At 46.9% G+C, this 18,957-nt stretch overlaps 1 protein-coding gene across 4 annotated transcripts in view; it reads left to right on the top strand.

Annotated features, from left to right (window-relative positions):
• Positions 1 to 17,568, top strand: part of LOC140456921 (vascular endothelial growth factor A-like) — a 42,574-nt gene extending 25,006 nt beyond the window's left edge. For 3 of the 4 annotated variants that reach the window (XM_072550815.1, XM_072550816.1, XM_072550817.1), the window contains 2 exons: positions 7,234 to 7,365; positions 16,800 to 17,568. In XM_072550815.1, coding sequence (XP_072406916.1) covers positions 7,234 to 7,365; positions 16,800 to 16,821 — 154 coding nt within the window. In that variant the 3' untranslated portion in view covers positions 16,822 to 17,568. The remainder of the gene's footprint in view (positions 1 to 7,233; positions 7,366 to 16,799) is intronic. The other variant, XM_072550818.1, reaches the window with a different exon arrangement.
• Positions 17,569 to 18,957: the final 1,389 nt, after the last annotated feature.

The raw sequence follows: 18,957 nt of genomic DNA, 5'->3' as shown, positions 1-18,957 counted from the left end.
GACTGCAAACCCAAAGTCCTCAATTGCTCCCCGTATAACATGCTTTTCATTCCTGGGATTGTTCTTGTAAACCTCCTCTGGACCCCCTCCAAAGCCAGCATATCCTTCCTTACATACAGGGCCTGAAATCGCTCACAATATTCTGAATGTGGTTTGACCAGAGCCTTACACTTACCTCTTTCCACCCCCCCCACCCCCCAATTGTCTTGAAGTTCTGATATACTCCTGGTATTTTCCACTGATGCAAAGTACCTATTCAGTTCTTCCACCATTTCCTTGTTCCCCATTACTTGTCATCCAGCCTCATTTTCCAGCGGTCCAATGTCCACTCTTGCCTCTCTCTTACCTTTTAGACTTCTTGTAATCTTCTTTATTTTACTAGCTTACCCATATTTCATCTTTTCCACTCTTATGTCTTTTACAGTTATCTTCCACTGGTATCTAAAGGTTTCTTAATCCTCTGGTTTCCCACTAATCCTCACCCCATTCTATGCTTCTTCGAGTCATAATACCGTTATATCTGACTCCAGCTTCTCCCTCCCAAACTGTAGGGTGAATTCTATCATGGAGTGGTCACTGCCCCCAAGGGATTCCTTCACCTTAAGCTCCCTAATCAAGTCTCCCTCATTACACACCACGAAATCCAGAGCTCTACCGCAAGTCGTTCCAAAAAGCCATGTCATAGACATTTTACAAAGTGTTTTTCTTGGGATTGCCACCTACCTGATTTTCCCAGTCCACCTGCATAATGAAGTCCTCTATGATTATTGTAATAGTGCCTTTCGAACATGCCTTTTCTATTTCCTGATTTATTTTCTTCCCCACATCCTGACGACTGTTAGGTGGCCTGTAAAAAGCTCCCAAACAGGGCCATTTTCCCTTTTCAGTTCCTCAGCACTGCCCGCACAGATTCTATGCCTTCTGACTCTCTATCACTTCTTGCCATTGACTTAATGTAATTTAGTTTTCCGATAGGCCACGTAATCAATCCTTGGTTCCCAGCCCAGATCCCCTTGCAGCCACATCTCTGTGATACCTGCAACATCTTACCTGGCAATTTCAATCTGGACTGCAAGTTCATTTACCTCATTTTGTCTGCTGCGTATAACACCCTCAGTCCTGCGTTGACTGTCTCATTTTTGTTCAAAGTGTCATCAAAGTGCATGGCAGCATTCCATAAATGTATAAAAACTGCCGTCCCAAATCTCTGAGCTACTCACCCTCCCCGCAGCCCTCTCAAAATTCCAAGCTGTCTTCTCCCACAGCTCCACACTGCTCCCCCCCCCCCACACCCCCACCCCACTACAAATCCTTCCAGAGAGATGCAAGCATACCTCTGCCCTCCTAGTATCCTTGATGGACACTGCTGTGTAACTCCACCGCCTCAGAACCTTAACTCAGAAGATGGTCTTTCTGAACCTGATCCTTCACTAGAGTCAAGAGAAAGTGAGGACTGCAGATGCTGGAGAGTCAGAGTCGAAAACTGTGACGCTGGAAAAGCACAGTGGGTCAGGCACTCCTGATGCAGGGCTTATGCCCAAAACATCTTCTCTGTAGAGCTGGGCTGAGAGGTGGCAAATGGAGTTTAATGCGGACAAGTGTGAGGTGATTCACTTTGGTCGGAGTAACCGGAATGCAAAGTACTGAGCTAATGGTAAGATTCTTGGTAATGTAGATGAGCAGAGAGATCTCGGTGTCCAGGTACACAGATCCTTGAAAGTTGCCACCCAGGTTGACAGGGTTGTTAAGAACGCATACAGTGTTTTAGCTTTTATTAATAGAGGGATCGAGTTCCGGAACTATTAGGTTATGCCTCAGCTGTACAAAGCTCTGGTTCGGCCGCACTTGGAATATTGTGTACAGTTCTGGTCATCGCACTATAAGTAGGATGTGGAAGCTTTGGAAAGGGTGCAGAGGAGATTTATTAGGATGTTGCCTGGTCTGGAGGGAAGGTCTTACAAGGAAGGGCTGAGGGACTTGAGGCTGTTTTCATTAGAGCGAAGAAGGTTGAGAGGTGACTTAATAGAGACACATAAGATAATCAGAGGGTTAGATAGGGAGGACAGGGAGAGCCTTTTTCCAAGTATGGTGACGGTGAACACGAGGGGGCATAGCTTTAAATTGAGGGGTGATAGATATGGGACAGATGTCAGAGGTAATTTCTTTACTCAGAGTAGTAAGGGTATGGAATGCTTTGCCTGCAACGGAAGTAGATTTGCCAACTTTAAGTATATTTAAGTCGTCATTGGACAAGCACATGGACATATGTGGAGTAGTGTAGGTTAGATGGGCTTCAGATTGGTATGACAGGTTGGCGCAACATCGAGGGCCGAAGGGCCTGTACTGCGCTGTAATGTTCTATGTTCTATGTTCTCCTGCTCCTCGGACATGGCCTAATCTGTTGTGCTTTTCTGGTGCCACACTTTTTGATCTTCGCTCGACTCATCAGACCCTAGGCAGCTGATACAATAGCAAGCACAGAGGGCCCTATGGCTGGGGTAGCAGACCCTTCCAGGGTTGGGTGGGCGGAAAGCTATGAGGGTGAGTTAGTCTGGGCAGAGGAGCCAGAAGTAGGGTTGTATCAGACTCGACAGGCTAGCTGTGACACCCCGTCCACCAATACTGCCAAACTGTCTCCAGCACTTCACTGTCTTTATGCCCTATTCTTAAAGACTGAGGTGGTATTACTATCCACCATTCCCTCCATAGTTGTGAAATAAATAATAACACTCACCCTTCCCTGTAAGATGCCAATAAAGCTGATGCTGACGTGTCTGTTAGACTAATTGAGGCTGCAGGATTCTAACAACTGAGGGGTGTGGGACAGTATATCCAGGAATGGGGATAACCATTAGGGGTCAAGAAAAGCACAGCAAGTCAGGCAGCATCCGAGGAGCAGGAAAATCGACATTTCAGTTTGGAGCCCTTCATCAGGAATGAGCAGTTTTTATACATTTATGGGCATTCCTGATGAAGGACTCCTGACCGAAGCGTTGATTTTCCTGCTCCTCGGATGCTGCCTGACCTGCTGCGCTTTTCCAGCGCCACTCTAATCTTGATGCTGATCTCCAACATCTGCGATACTCGCTTTCGCCTACAATCATTAGGAGACCCACAGGGAGTCACATTGGTTTTGGAATGAGACAAAGCAAAGGTTTCGTCACTGGAGCAATCGAGCATTTCACAAGTGTAAGGGAAAGGGAGTTGCGTTTTCACCTGACTCACTATCTATGTGTACAACATAGGCATGGCTACAGTGTGGGGGGGTGGGGGGTGGAGGGGTGGGGGGTTTGCAAAGATGAGATGGTTAATGTCACTGAGCTGGCTGAACCAGAAAGCCTGGCTAATGTTCCAGGGACCGGATCCTGCTAACCTGCCCTCCTGCAACTCCAGGCGATTCTCCCAGATCCCCACCGACTCGGAAAATAAATGATTGAGTTCAATTAAGCAATGGCAGTGCAGGCAAGGTGTTCCACCTGCAATAACGCACTGTCTGGTGCGTGACCTCCCCCCCACTCCCATGGTGATCTGAGACAAACCCGTCTGCGTCTGCGGCACATGGAGTTGGCCTCCGAGCTGAACGCTGCTGGAGGCAGCTCACTGCAGACACTGGTGCACCAAGGAGCGGATGGGAGAGACAGCCAACTGCACACTTAGACGCTGAAGGCCCATTAGGGAGAGGGGCATCTAATTTGGTCAGTGGTCAGAATTTAGAGATGGAGGGGTTGTCAGCCCTTGTGGTTTCTTGTATGGACGAGCAGGCGCGGTAGGGTGGATGAGCAAATGGGTCAAGATATGGGAATCTGTTCCACTGAGGCAAGGTAATAGGAATCTAGCAGGAGTCAGGGATAGTCTTGATAAGCCAAGAGTCCAGACGGCTCTGCGTATTCCAATGCAGCAGGTTTTAGGAAATCTGCCCTGAGACTGGATTGGAGCTTGCAGTGAGAGTGGAAGGATCCAATTATCATGATCAATATGGGTGCCAGCAACATAGAGAGGAGCAGGCTAAAAGGTTGGTTCAATGCCTTATGGTGCTGTGGGTTAGATCAGTGGATCGTCTCTGATCCCAAAGCTCCGAGTTCAAATCTCATTGCAGGACTCGAAGTGGGAGGAACACATGCTCATTATGTGGCCAAACAGATTGAGTGTCAACTTTGAAATCCTTCCCAAGTTACGTCATTGGCAGATGGCGAGAGTGGGAGATTCCTGGCCAGTCACATGATGGAAAGCAACTGGAGCCTCTACGGTCTCTAACCAGAGCTCTCCAGGCTCCAACATACTTGTGAAAGAAAGTGTACGTTACCACAATAACCCAAGACCCCTTTGGGGAGCTGGATGGCTTAGTTTACTGGATGCCTTTCCCCAGAGAACAATGGCAATCAGGTCATTGAATGCATCTCAGGCTGAGCTGGACAGATTCTTGATCTGCAGGCGAGTCAAAGATCATAGCTGGGGTGGGGTGGGGGAGCAGTCACAAAGTACAGTCGAGGCTACCATCAAGTTAACTGTGACCTTATCAAATGGGCCGAATGGGCTCAAGGGACTGAATGTCTTATGTGCACTGCTATTTCATGTGTATATTTATAGATATTTTCCTAATCAACCTGTTTAGAGATGTACTGACATGCCTCTGGGTCGTGTCAGACTTGGGCTCAGAGGTAGGGACACTACATCACAAGAGCTCTCAAAGACACTGCTGCATTTTGATGTCCAGATTCCCTGCTTACGAGACAGTTACTTTAACCCACTATGTGCATTTATATGCTGGAGGCAATGATATCAGTGCATACTATGTTGTTTGAGTCTTGCATGAGTTCATTTGATGTTAGTTGCTCAACAGATGTTTAGTGCTCTGAAAGCAATTAAATTATGCTTTGTGACCATAAATGATGTTGTTTGAGCTTTGTATGGTTTCGTCTGATCATTGATGAGGTCAGTTGATCATACTTTGACTGAATGGGATATGAAATGATGACTGTAAATCACTTTTGATCACAGATGATCACGTTCAAACTCATTGGGCAAATCCAAAATGATGTTGAAGCTTTCTGGTAGCACTCCTGCCGATTTGTCACATGATCAACTCAAGGGCACAGTTTCCATAGATGGGCCGAATGGTGGTGCGTGGAGGGACCCCTTTAAAGTGGAGGACCTTTTGCGTCTTACAAAGGCTCATGACTTTGTTGCTCGTCACCTTTCTCCGGCCTTTCACCATAATGAAAGCGATCACTGACATGCCACATTTTCCTCTATTGGCAGCTTGTTTGCCTGTGGCCAGCCAATGGGGGCCAGGCAGCTGACCTGAAAGGGGTAGCTGGCAGATGAGCGATCCTCTTTCCCCTTCCTCACACACCCCCCCCTCACCTAGCTTCTCACTGCTCACCTCCCCCCCCCCCCCCACCCCCCCACTTCCTTACCCATTCCATTTGTCTCTTAACTCACCATCATCCCTTGGATTTTTATGAAGGTGCTGGCCTGATGAAAATCATAATTGGAATATTTCTGATATTGCATCAAGAAGTGATGCTGTTAAAGGTAAAGAACTATTTTCAGGATTAGAAAGTCCGACATTTATTGCCCTTTCTTTGTGCCATGGGAAAACGAATCACTTACGGTTTGCTTGGCTTCGAGCACAGTTAAGAGACGTGGGGTTGGAGTCACACATAGGTCAGACCTGGTAATGACCTTCCCTAAGCAATATTCACCAATCAGTTGGGATTTAGCTGGTGCTTTGACTAACCTATCCTCCCAGTGCCCAAAGCTTTGTCCCATAACTCTGTGAATTAGTCCTCTTCATGTTCAGTTGTGCTTAGAAAGCTAATTTGGGATCAGATTCCATCAGCTTTTCAAGTGGTGTATTGCAGGTGGAACAAGCTTCTATGGAGAAAATGTATCCTGCTTTTCCCTTTACCTTTTTGGTCAATTATTTTAAGCTCTTGGCCTCTGTTTACTGTCCTGTTTCCCAAAGTTTCTGCCCATTTATTCGAACAAAGCCCTCAGCATTTTGAATACCCTGTGTTAGGTCTCTAATTAACACGCTCTGACCTCAGAGGGATAACACCACCTTCTCTCCCATCTGAATGAACTCCGTCAGCTTTGGTAAACCTGCTGCAAAACACTCCCAAATAGGAACCAGACAGAACTCCAGAACAACCAGTCATCCCCAGGTCTCCATGACACAGACCTGGTCTGTCATTCATCAAAATTAATGGTTATTTCTCTTGATTGGCTCCTCTAACCATATTAATGCAGTAAATACGGCAGATTACAGGAGACGCTGGCAACTGTGTGGCTTTTCTGACTTGTAAGATTATTCAGTGACTCAGAAGTTATTCTGTTCCTGCTTAATCTTAGGAACTTTTCAGTCATGAAACGGTTAAAGCTCTAACAATGGTCTTGGGGTGTTAGCGCCAGCAAAGCAAATGATTTTGAATCCCTCTGAAGTTCATAGATGTCATCAGAAACCCTCGAGTGTGGAAACAGGCCATTCAGCCCATCGAGTCCATACCAACCCTCCAAAGAGCCTCACACACAGATCCACCCCATACCCAGCATTTCCCGTGGCTAATCCACCGAGACTGCACACTACAGGTGATTTAGCCAGTCAACCTAACCCGCACATCTTTGGATTGTGGGAGGAAACTGGAGCAAACCCACACAGACGCAGGGAGAATGTGCACCCAAATTGAACCCAGGTCCCTAGCGCTGTGAGGCGGCAGTGTTAACCACTGAGCCAAACTGTTTTCTCTCCCCAACACAAGAACATAAGATCCAATTGAACAGTGATTATCATTAGTGTGTGTGTGTGTGTCTCTGGCGAGAGTGAGTTTGTAGATCAAAAGTGTAATGAGAATTTGGAGATTGTCCCACGCTCCTAATCAGACGAAGGCCGAGTGAGACAGATGGAGAAAGAGAGAGGGCCCAAAATGTGAGAGCTAAAGAAAAGATTTGCAAGCTAGCATGTGACAAAACGAGTTGGAGGGGGCAGTGATTTGGCTTTAATGAGCACCTTCTCTTTAAATGTATTTCCCTGGTGCAGCCTGTAGTTGTTAGAAGTAGTGCATTTCCAACGAGAAAAGATGCCAGCCTTAAACGTTCTCTCCATCTATCTCCTCCTCCCTGTACCCCGGCTGAGCTGATAAGCGAGCACCTTGATTGTGGGATTTGCATGTCTAAATGTTACTTTGCCGACGTGCTGCAGATTTAGCGATCTTTTCTGTTACCTTTTTGCAGTCACTGTGAGCCTTGCTCAGAGAAGAGAAAGCACTTGTTTATTCAGGATCCACAGAGCTGTAAATGTTCGTGTAAATTCACACATTTACGTTGCAAGTCAAAGAGGCTTGAGTTAAATGAACACAGTTGCAGGTTCGTCAGAAACAAAGCTTGCTTCATGCTTTTTACTTTATTACTTTTTGATAGTGTCAGTGCTGTGTGCTCTCTTTTTATGGCGTCGGTTCTGTTATGGGCAGGGCAATCACCTTATTACATACCCATGGTCCACTGGGAATCATGAAACATGAACTGTTAAATAAGGCTCTGGATGTCTCCTGCTTCTGAATATCAGGGCTGGAAAGGTAAAGGGTGACAAGCCTCATGGAGAGGTCAGAGAAGAGAGGGGTCACAACTCGAGGAAGAGAGCCACTCACTGGAGAGGTCAGGGGTCACCACCGGTCAGGGGAACCAGAACCAGGAGAGGGAGGTTAGACAATTGTTTAAGAAACTTCACCACATCACTGACCAAATTCTGTTTTTTCAAACTCAAAATGCGACGCAGTGAATCAAATGGACTTCTGAAGAAAAATTGTATTCCTAAGGCCTGATTTTGTGGCAACCCAGTGAGACTATTGGGACCTCATTGCATCTAGATACTCCCCATACCTGGTCTCTCTTCACTCTTTCAGCTCCAAGCCAGGGACCTTCCCTAGATACAGTGCTTAAAGAAAACTCCCAGGAAAGATGTGGCAGTGGCTTAAGCTTCCTCCTCTCCTTTCTTGGCTGCCTCCTCCATCCTTTGCCTCCTCTCTTCTCTAGACATGGGTATGTAATAAGCAACTTATCATATGGGCAAGAGGTCGGATCTCCTTGATGTCGGAAGAGTTTGCCAAACAAATATCCGTTCTTCCTCATTGAGATCGGAAGCCCATATGCTAAGTACCTCTGGCCTTGTTTTGCTCTGAAATGTATTATCTGCATGCTGGCTGTCTTGAATATATTAACATTATTGTTCTTCTTTATTTGCCTGATATTCTGTGGTGGATAGCAACTATTACATAATACCGTGTCCAATCCTTGGCATGGGTGATGTTTAACGTGGCTCAACACTGCTCCCTTTCTGCCCCCTGAACTGGCATGATGCCAGGAAACAATATCTTAAAAGCAGGAACAGAATACAAAGAGGTGTGTGTGTGTGTTATTGGTACATCTTCAGCTTTGCCCCCCTTGGCTGACCACCTTGTTACTCAGAAAGGCCTGTGGAGTTGACTTTGTAAGTGATGGACTTCCTTAGTAATAGCAAAAGGAATACACTCCTGCTCCACCATCCAATAGGATCATGGCTGACCAGACATTCCACACATTCACTTTCCTGCATTTTCCCCATCACCCTTGATTCCGATAGGAACATTAAATCTGCATCTGCTCTTCCCTCGTGATACCATCATAGTTCAGTATGCCTCTGATAACCAAACTGCAAAGCACCTTGGGACATTCCCTCTGTGTCCAGGGCTTTGGCTAAATGGAAACTGTGGTTTGCCGTAGGGCCTAGTCCCAAATTTGTAAATAAAGCAAACAACTGCGGAGATCTGAACCAAAAGTAGAAATTGACCTGGTTCTCGAAATGCTGACTCTGCTTTCTCTCCAAAATGTAAGACCCCCCTTTTTTCAGTTCCCCTTGACCTCAGCGTTCACCCAGTCTAACCAAACCTAACATACCTCTTTGTTACCATTACTAGAGAGCATGGGGAATTTTAATCAGCTTAATACTGCCCACGTCATGACACAAAGTTCCCTCTCATGTGGGCACAGCTAAACTTGCACTCTGAATGATGAGGAGCAAGTGAAAATTAGAGTATTCCTGATAATCTTGCCAATTCTAACTCCTGGAGGTGTTAGTGGTTGATTGATGATCAACGCTGGAAGTGAAGTTCAATACGGACCTTTACCAAAGGCACCATCTCTAAACTGGACAGGACCAGTCTTATTGACCAGGCCTCAGCATGAGTCATCACTGAAAATCTAAGTCCTCTATTTCTCTAAGCACTTTGGTTTGCCCTTAAGATTTTTTGGGGGGAATTAGACTTCAACATGTTAATCATCATTTGATTGTTGTTATATCAAACTGCCCCTCACTCTCTTTTTGTGACGTGTAGAATGACCCACTTTTTCCATTCGCTTTCCTGGTAAATTAGCCGAAAAGAGTTCTGCCAGAATCCCATTTCTCGTTCCTCATGGGCTAATTATTAACTTGTTGTTTGAACCTTACACCACAGTCAACAATCCGCATGGTTAGGTTCATCGATTGTCCTCTCTCAATCTTGAAAGGTTACATATGCCAATAAACCCCAGTTCTTCAAAGAGAAATTCATTAACCTTCCCTTCCTAACTCTCTCTTACCATGGCTGTTTAATAACTGATGCTAATGATAAAGGCAAACAAATAGTGCATGACTCTGACAGGTTGACGGGGAGGGGTAGGGGTAGGGGGAGAGTATCTAGCTCTGCCATAGCACCTCGGCTAAATTATTACTGACAAAGCCAGCAACACATGAGCCATCATTGCTGAACAAGAAGGAGAGAAAAGACTTTGAAAATATTAAACATGATTCACATGGACAGAATCCTCGGTTATATTGGCCAGGTGATGTAGTTGATGATTTGGTTGGGCACATTAACAACACCTCTCCTTCACTTCCTTTAAGATCCCCAGACACGTCTCCAAACACTCCCTGTATTGACCAGAAACCTGCCTATTGTTTCCTTTGGCCACTCAATCACCTTAACTCTTTGGTTGGGTAGAACTTACAAACCAACCCAAACATATAAATAGAAAGCAGGAATCATGAACAGTGCTTTGCCTGGAGGCCCACTGAATATGTTACTTAGTAGGGTGACGAAACGTCTGGAAATGAACCTTCCAGCTCAGCGAACAAACCTACATCCAGAACCTCAGCCTGAACTACAAATCTTCTCAGAACTCGCTAAGAACTTACAAACCTCATAGGTATGCCAACTTCACTCACCCCATATCTATTCCAACATAACATGGCACCTATTGCCCAGAGGGTTTTCCGTTGACCCTGCCGAGATAATATAGATTAAGCCATAACATCTGCATATCTTGGATAATTGGCCATTGGCTCTGGCCAACACAAGTGCCAAGTGTCGCCACCAGTTCACCTTAAAATCTGATGGAACGTCAAAGTCTTCAGCTTTACGTTAATGGAGAGGTGAGGTTAGGGTTCTCTCGTCCCTCTTACTCCAGGATCCCCCATCTTCCTCATCCACAACCCTACAACCACTCCCACAATCCTATCCAAGGTTAACAAAGTGGTGGTATAAATGACTCATAATGCACACCTCTTTTATTCATTTCTGCAGGTAACAACATTAACAGTAGTTCAGCATGTGGGACCGCTTGGCATTTTCTATTGCTTTACCTTAAGCATGTGTAACCGGAAATAAGTTGCTTACCTGGCAGCCATTTTGTTGCCCACCCTGCCCCCACCCCCGACCCCTACAGATCTCCAGAATAACACCTGTTTTCTCTTTCCTTTCCACATTTGTATAGCATGGGACACTCTCCAAAGTGGGGCTTTTGACACAACATCCTGCCTGTTTGATCTGGTTGCCCCATTGGCATGTTAGATGTGCTAGAGGGTACTGGCATTGAGAGGCAACAGAGTGACCTCCAGTCAGCTTTGTTGAAGCCTTGGGACCCTCCGTCAAGGCTTGTTTTGATTATAATTCAGAAGCAGAGGGCCTTTACTGAGCTTTAAAAGAGAGGAAATGAATCTGACAGTAGGGGGGGGCAGGAGACGCCATTTTTGGTTTTCCGGAAAGCTAGACTGAGGATGGGGGTCAGCGGAACTGAGGTACTGATCAAGCTCTCCTTGAACTAAACAATGAAAAGGATTGGAGGGGGTCAGATATTCCAGAGTTCAAATATCCAGGGGAAGGTGTGAGTGTGAGTAAGAGACGGAACAAAAAGTCTGGATTTGATTGCAGTGATGTTTGCATAATGGGGAAGAGATTTTAAGGACAATGATATGTTTGGAGTTAGACGCTAAAAGTAATGATCAATTAGAGAAAGAAAGGTCTTGATATTCCCATGTTACTTGCCCCAAGTGTAAATAGAATCCTTCAGTTCATGGATCTCCTGCAGTCCCTGCACACACACCAGAGAAAGTGAGCCACTCAGTGCTAAGAGTCTGGGAGGCTGTAAAGCAATCCTCCCTTCTTTCCTGCCCCTGTAATGGGCAGGAGCTTGGTGTTTCTTTCTAAGTGGCCAATGCTGCAGGATTTGGAGGACTTGATGAAGTGACCTCCAACTGCAAGGCCCACAGCCTTTGCTGCCAATGATCGGAGCATCACGCTGGCTGCTCACTGAGGCCTGAATCTCACCAAGAGGAGATTCCAACTCCTCCTGGCTTCCTCCCAGCCCAGGCCTGGGTGGGGGTGGTTTGTGGCTCTTGTGCTAACCCTTGCAGCCTGGTCCTGCAGGCTGCAGTAGTCAAGAGGCCCTGACTTTTGAACTGCATCTTCACGGCCAGGACACAAGGCCATCTTCACCCACTGTCCCGGGAGCAACTGGAAATTGGACGCTCATCAATGGATCGAAACGAAAAGATGTAACAACACATTAGGATCTGAAGCAATCTCTTATATCTGAGAAGGTTATGCTACAGGGTCAGGACAGGCAACAGGTAGCCCTGGGCTGATGCGAGGGCCCTTTTCTTGGAAGCAAAACCCACGTGAGGTGAAGATAGGGCACAAGCATTCCCTCCACGGGGGTAAGGTTCTTCTCTTCAATGAGAAGCCAATGGATGTGCTTTTCCAAGATCGACAAATCTGCTCCACAGATGAAAGGAAAATCTGAAACATGGGAACCGGTGAAGGGATGAAAGTGTACAGCATGTTCCACTCGATCCCCAGGGAGCTGCATGCCTTGAAGATCGAAGGGGATTATTTTGAACAGGCGAATCCTGACTCACTGATGAATGACTCATCAATAGTTTAGGGAGTGATGATTCACAAGGACAAACTGCCACGGCTGGCATGTGTGCAGAAGGCCCACCTGAAAGTGCCAAGTTCAAAACTCCCCTAACCCCCGTCCCTGTGAAAATAAGAGACCCCGTAAGATTAACGTCAGACGGTAGTCACTATCTCCCTTACAGCTCCCCACAAACTGGTGTTCGCCTCAAACATGCACACGATCGAAAGCCAATGCGCCCGTGAGCTCATCAGAATCATAGAGTCATAGAGCTGTGCAGCACGGAAAGACACCCTTCAGTCCACCTTGTCCATGCCAACCAGATATCCCAACTCAATCTAGTCTCTTTTGCCAGCATTTGGCCCATATCACTCTAAACCCTTCCTATTTATATACCCGTCCAGATGCCATTTTAAATGTTGCAATTGTACCAGCCTCTGCCACTTCCACTGGCAGCTCGTTCCATACACGTACCACTCTCTGTGTGAAAACGTTGCCCCTTAGGTCCCTTTCCCCTTTTACCCTAAACCTATGCCCTCTAGGTTTGGACTCCCCCATCCCAGGGAAAAGACCTTGTCTGTTTACCCTATCCATGTCCTTCATGATTTTATAAACCTCTATAAGGTCACGCCTAAGCCTCCAACATTCCAGGGAAAACAACCCCAGCCTATTCAGCCTCTCCCTATAGTTCAAACCCGCCAACCCTGGCAAGATCCCTGTAAATCTTTTCTGAACCCTTTCAAATCCCCAGTGTTCTTCCTGCTTTCCTGCAAGTGACCACAATTAAATGACTCGGCAGCATAATGGGCATGTCCCACTTTATCAAATGCAATCTGGGCAGGACCTTTGACCCCCCCCTCCTTGGTCACTGAGGCAGTTTCAGGAATTGCAAGAATGTGTGAACAAGCTGTTTTATTAGCTCTTTGATAGCTGCACCATGCACTGCGACAAGAGTTTACACGGAAGGGCAGAATGTTTGCAAGTAATCGCATGGACTGAACTGGTAGGGCTTCATTAGCGGCTTTAATTGAAGCCGGAACGACTTTTTATTTGCCTGTCAATCATTAACGTTGCCTCGTGGAGCACGTGTCGACCTCCCGGCAGCGGTTGTGTGACCCCTGCTCCAGTAGAAGGGCAGAACAATGAGGAAAATAAGGAGGGAAGGAGCAGCAAAGTGAACTAGGAGAAGGAAAGGTAGGAGGCAGAGGTGAGGGAGTGAGGAAGGAGGCTTTAAAAGGAAGACGCAGAATCAGAAGGTGCTGCAGTCAAATAGACCTCTCAGTAGCAGGTCAACTTTCCAAACAATCACCAACCCATCCCGACTAGAGGAAGCTTCAATGAGGGTAAGGGTGCCAAAATCACTGCGGACTAAAATGGCTGCTTCATGGCACACGGTAAAACATAGGCTGGTTACAAAGCTAATACCAATGAGACCACAGTGACACTGAGGGACTGATTTACACCTGCCAGTTGTATAGGAACTAAGGTCCTCACAATGTCAGGTATTGTTAGTCAGGTGGGAGGGGGAGCTAAAAACAGTTCTCACTTCCTGGGATAACAATAGAGAAGGTCACATGGTGCTGACCCACGGCTGTAAGCCTCATTATGTTTGTTCACAAGCAACGTGTTTGCCCCTACTGGGGGCAGAAGCTGTCATGGTATGGGGTGTAGGGGGAGTGGGGAATGGTTCCTGGGGCATTAGCCCTTTCCGTTCGTGTTCTTGAACTGTTGGCTTCACCACCGACAACATTAAACGTTCACTTCCACTGAAAACAATCCTGTTATCCACCATCAGAATTTTTACAACTAACTCTGTAGATTGTCGCATGGACCCTGAGCAGATGACACCTCTCCACCCCCAGCCTCGTCAAATCAATGCTGGTTTTTTTTTTTGGGTTCCGGAATGTTGTCTTGTAAATCTGGAGTGCGCCGTCCGGAAAGGGCGGTGTGTCAGCAGATTCCACGATAACTTTCCCAAGGGAATTAGATAAAGGGGAGGGAGGAGGAAAAGAAAGGACTGAGGTCGGAGTGAACGTGATGGGGGTAACAGGAAAGATTGAGGAGCTGACTGGAAAGCTCTTTCAGACGGCTGGCAGTCTGGGGCCCAATGGTCTCCCTCTGGGACGATACCATTCAATTGACTTGTTTTTGATGCAAAAGTGGATAATTTCACTTTCACCTGAGGGGCCAGTCATCTGTTCATTTCCATGGCAACACTCTAACCAGGTGTTAACAACTTGAAAAAAAAGTTACGGTTAACTACTATAAATGCATTGTGATAATATTGACAAATGTGGGTTTTGTTTTACCTTTGTGGAAAGGTCGTGTTTGCCTGATCTGACAATGTGATAGGACAGTAGAACCTGTTGTTGGTCAGGCCTTGTATGACTGTATATATGATACCTGTAGCTGTCTCACAGTCACATGCTGTGTACCCTGTAGTCCCTTGGGAAAACTGGCATTCCTCAACTCACAGCCTCACCCGCTTACCTCCATCCCTGCTCCTCAGTCAAATCCGACACTGGTATTTGACTGAGCTGTGATTGAGTAATGAGACAGTATTCAAAGGGCCATCATTTTCTGGGAAGTGGTTACGCCAAATTGCTTGTCCGTGGGCTTGGAAATTCCAACAGGATTTCCAAACGGGATCATTGCATCCTCCATATGTGACCTTCTTCCCCGGCAACTGAAAGCAAAGATTTGGCAACACAAAAACAACATCCCCTCAAATAAAGGCAAAAGTTCTGCGGATGCTGGAGATCTGAATGCGAAGTTAAACATGCTGGGGAAGGTGTCCCACAGTTATATCTCCAGCAAGCCCATTGAGTTTCTCCAGCACTTTCTAGTTTTATGTCATGATGTGAAGTTTTGTTTAATGATTTAAGTTATTTTTCTGAATGAACAATGGATGAACCTTTTATCTGCACTGACAGACTCCGCAATCACATTCCAAAGTTAATTTAATGATGTATGGGACCAGATAGACTTCTGTGTAGGACTTGCTGTGTGGGCTGCAAGAATTGCCAGTGCCATCCAAGCCAACATCAGTCAGCTTCCCTGCCTCTTTCCAACCCACTTCCCCAAAACTGGTTGCATTCCAGGTTTATTTACTTTAGTCAACTGATAAATAGTGGTTAGCACTGCTGCCACACAGCGCCAGAGACCCGGGTTCAATTCCCGCCTCAGGAGACTGTCTGTGTGGCGTTTGCACATTCTCCCCGTGTCTGCGTGGGTTTCCTCCGGGTGCTCCGGTTTCCTCCCACAGTCCAAAAATGTGCAGGTCAGGTGAATTGGCCAGGCTAAATTGCCCGTAGTGTTAGGTGAAGGGGTGAATGTAGGGGAATGGTTGCTCTTCGGAGGGTCGGTGTGGACTTGTTAGGCCGAAGGGCCTGTTTCCACACTGTAAGTAATCTAATCTGATACCAATAGGGACAGGAAGGCTGAAGAAAGCAGCAACCAAGGTTCTGAGATGGATGAGCAGCCAATACTAAATGATGGATCCGCTCAAAGGGCTGATTGGTCAACTCCTGCTCCTATTTTTTTAAAAGATTTCCTACAGTATGGAAACAGGCCCTTTGGCCCAGCTAGTCCACATCGACCCTCCGAAGACTAACCCACCCAGACCCATTCCCCCAACCTATATTCACCCCTGACTAACACACCTAACACCATAGGCAATTTAGCATGGCCCATTCTCCTGACCTGCACATCTTTGGATTGTGCGAGGAAACTGGAGCACCCGGAGGGAACCCACACAGACACAGGGAGATTGTGCAAACTCCACACAGACAGTCGCCCGAGGCTGGAATCGAACCCGGGTCCCTGGTGCTTTGAGGCAGCAGTGCTAACGATTGAGCCACTGTGCTGCCCTATGTTTCTAAATGCAATCCGCCATGAGCTAAGTGAGAGGGGAGGGGTGCTGAACTCCTCTTCCTATGTTCCTGGATGGCTCGATGAGGGATTAAATTTGGCTGCTCACCCCCCCTCTGGGTGGGGATCTGACCAGATTCCCTGTTTCTGGGAGCTTCCCGTGTTGGAATCTGGTGTCTCTCCCCATCCCGCGGCCTCTCTTTTCCCCCTTCCAGTCCCTCCATCGCCAAACCTTTTTTTCCACACACAACCAGCTGAAATCCAAACCAGTTGCTGTAAGGTGGGATCATGCCATGCCTAGAGTTGAGAGTGTGTTGCTGGAAAAGCACAGCAGGTCAAGCAGCATCCGAGGAACAGGAGAATCGACATTCCAGACCCTTCGCCAGGAAAGGGCTCCGGCCCGAAAACATCGATTTTCCTGCTCCTCAGATGCTGCCAGACCTGCTGTGCTTTTCCAGCAACACTCTCTCAACTCTGATCTCCAGCACCTGCAGACCTCACTGTCTCTATGCCTTGCCATCAGGCTCAAAAACAGTTGAAGCTGACCTGTTCCAGCGAAACCAAACACAAACCAAGGTCTGAGACCACTAGAGAAAGTGAAGTGGGACAGTCTGTCAGAACACAGATAAAGGACACAACTTTGTGTTGGCTTGACCTCTGATGTCGATAACCTACTGACCCCAGTGTTTTGCTCCTCTCTCTTTCTCTGTTTCTCATTGCAGGTGTGAAAAACCCAGGAGATGAGAGTGGAGGCATAGAAACAAGATATATTTTCTGTCAGTTTTTTAATCATTGCTTATTTTAAAAAAAAACAGTGTCTTTTTTTTTGAGAAAGAAGACAGGGACATGAAGGATAGAACGAGCACAGCACTTTGAATTCAATAACAAAAAGATTTCTGGAGACAAATTTAAATCAAACAAAAAGAGTCATTCCTGGGAAGAAGGCCTTCTGTGACTCGTGGTGATACATAATTCTAAAGAGGCCTGGTATTATTGAAACACATGCTGCTAAAATTACTTGGAAAACTGATGGTGAAGAGATGAATCCAGACTTTCTGGTTCTATTCATTGGGTCAATCTTTATAAGACATAAAGAAAAAAAACTCAAGCTTGCGAAAGACTTCTCGTAATGACTGAAGATTTGAATATATCTTATATAACTATATGGACGCTTAAGAGCTTCAAGTCAAAGACCCGCCATTTTCCAGGGAATGATGAGCAAGGAAAAAGACCTTTTAAATGGAAGGGTTGGACTTCAGGCCGAGGTGAGTGTGAAGATGACAACATGTGCCTCAAGACTCTACTTTTCAAAAGAGAATTGGAGACCTCAGCTCGAACTAACAGCACCCTCGTAACCAAATCTGGCAGGGACTAGAAGCCAAACCAACAAAGAGGACCCGACCGGGAGCCCCGCACGCCACGCTTCTCCAAAACCCTCTCTGCTGGGGAGAAGATTGTTTCAATCCTCTACACCGCGCCCCCCCCCCCCCCCCCCCCACCCCGCCAAAACCCCCAACTGACCTACCCAACCCGCACCAACCCCCACCCCAACAACTCTCCGCCCAACAGCAGCCTGGGTCCAGCATCTCCAAGGAACGGTGGTGAAAATCTGGGGTCGCGACCACTGGAACATTCAAAAGGGATATCCGGGCCGCAACCAAGCAACAGATGGGGGAGACGAGAAAGGACTGCGGAGGTGTATTACCTGACAAAACAACGAAACCAAAGGGCTGGGAGGGTTCTGCAGAGGAAATGTTTTTTATTTGCAGGCTGGAAATGTTTTTTTCTGCTGCTTGCCTGGCCGTACCTTTAGACAGGCCGTGTGTGTATGTGTGTGTGTGTGTGTGTTTATTGTGGCGGGGTGAGGGGATGGGGGGGCAGGGCGGCAGCTGGTGACTTTAAGCCAATTGGCCGTTTTGTTTTGTCTTCGAGATTATAAACTCCCCGCAACCCTTCCCATTTCAATTCTAAAAAGAAGACCGCACCCCCCGCCAACCACACAATGAACAGCGAGTAGTTAACGTTTCCCTGTCGTACAGCTGTGACTCACTAGTCTCTCCTATAGATTTCATACAATTCTGTGGGGAACGGGGGTTTGGTGGTGTCGCATTGACATTTCTGATCTGCTCCCTTGAATGATTGCAGTTGTAGAATGTTGCTGAGGGTGAGGGGGGTTGCGGTGGGGAGGACGGTGTTGGAGGTCAAATGGGGTTACCCGGCTAAAATCGGGTGCAGTCCAGCCTTGTAGAACCAAAGGCTGGCTGTGACTGAAGCAAGGAAATAACCAAAACAGGGCCAGCCACTGCTGAACTCACTTTGGCTTCTGCACTGGACGAGTCCTGTCCTGTCAGAGTGTTCACCACAATCCAGCAATATGCCCCTCCCCCCCCCCCCATACATTAACAAACATACGGGAGCAGAGGGGGGGCATGGACTCCATTTAATTAGGAGAGAGAGGGGGCAATGAGACTGTGCACCGTGGATGTACCCTTCATTAAGTGTTCATCCCGTATGTAAGAAAGGGCCTTGAGCAGTGGGTGCAGACAGAACTCATCCCTAAAACGATTTGGGACAGAAAGCCAAGGTCCCAAGTCAAGCAGTAGCAGTCATGTGTGAGAAAATAATGGAGATAATCACCCGAGCTCTACTGATCCTAAATCCGTATCCCGATGGGTCTTGTTTATGTTGGGAGGGGGAGTGGGTCAGTCAGTGAAAATATACTGTGTAAACTTCTGTTAAATTCTTCAACACAATGGAACTGAATCTTGTGAAGCAGTGTTAAGTATAAATGCATTCGTTGGTGTTTCGTCGTCGTCATGACAATTCATGTACTCTCTCCGGCACGGCTCCCCCTCCCTCCCCCCAACCCCCGCCAAACCT

The sequence above is a fragment of the Chiloscyllium punctatum genome, chromosome 3 (genome assembly GCF_047496795.1).
Source record: "Chiloscyllium punctatum isolate Juve2018m chromosome 3, sChiPun1.3, whole genome shotgun sequence".
Lineage (NCBI taxonomy): Eukaryota > Metazoa > Chordata > Chondrichthyes > Orectolobiformes > Hemiscylliidae > Chiloscyllium > Chiloscyllium punctatum.
Note: the sequence above shows the minus strand (reverse complement) of the source record. Positions and strands in the feature narration are given on the sequence as shown.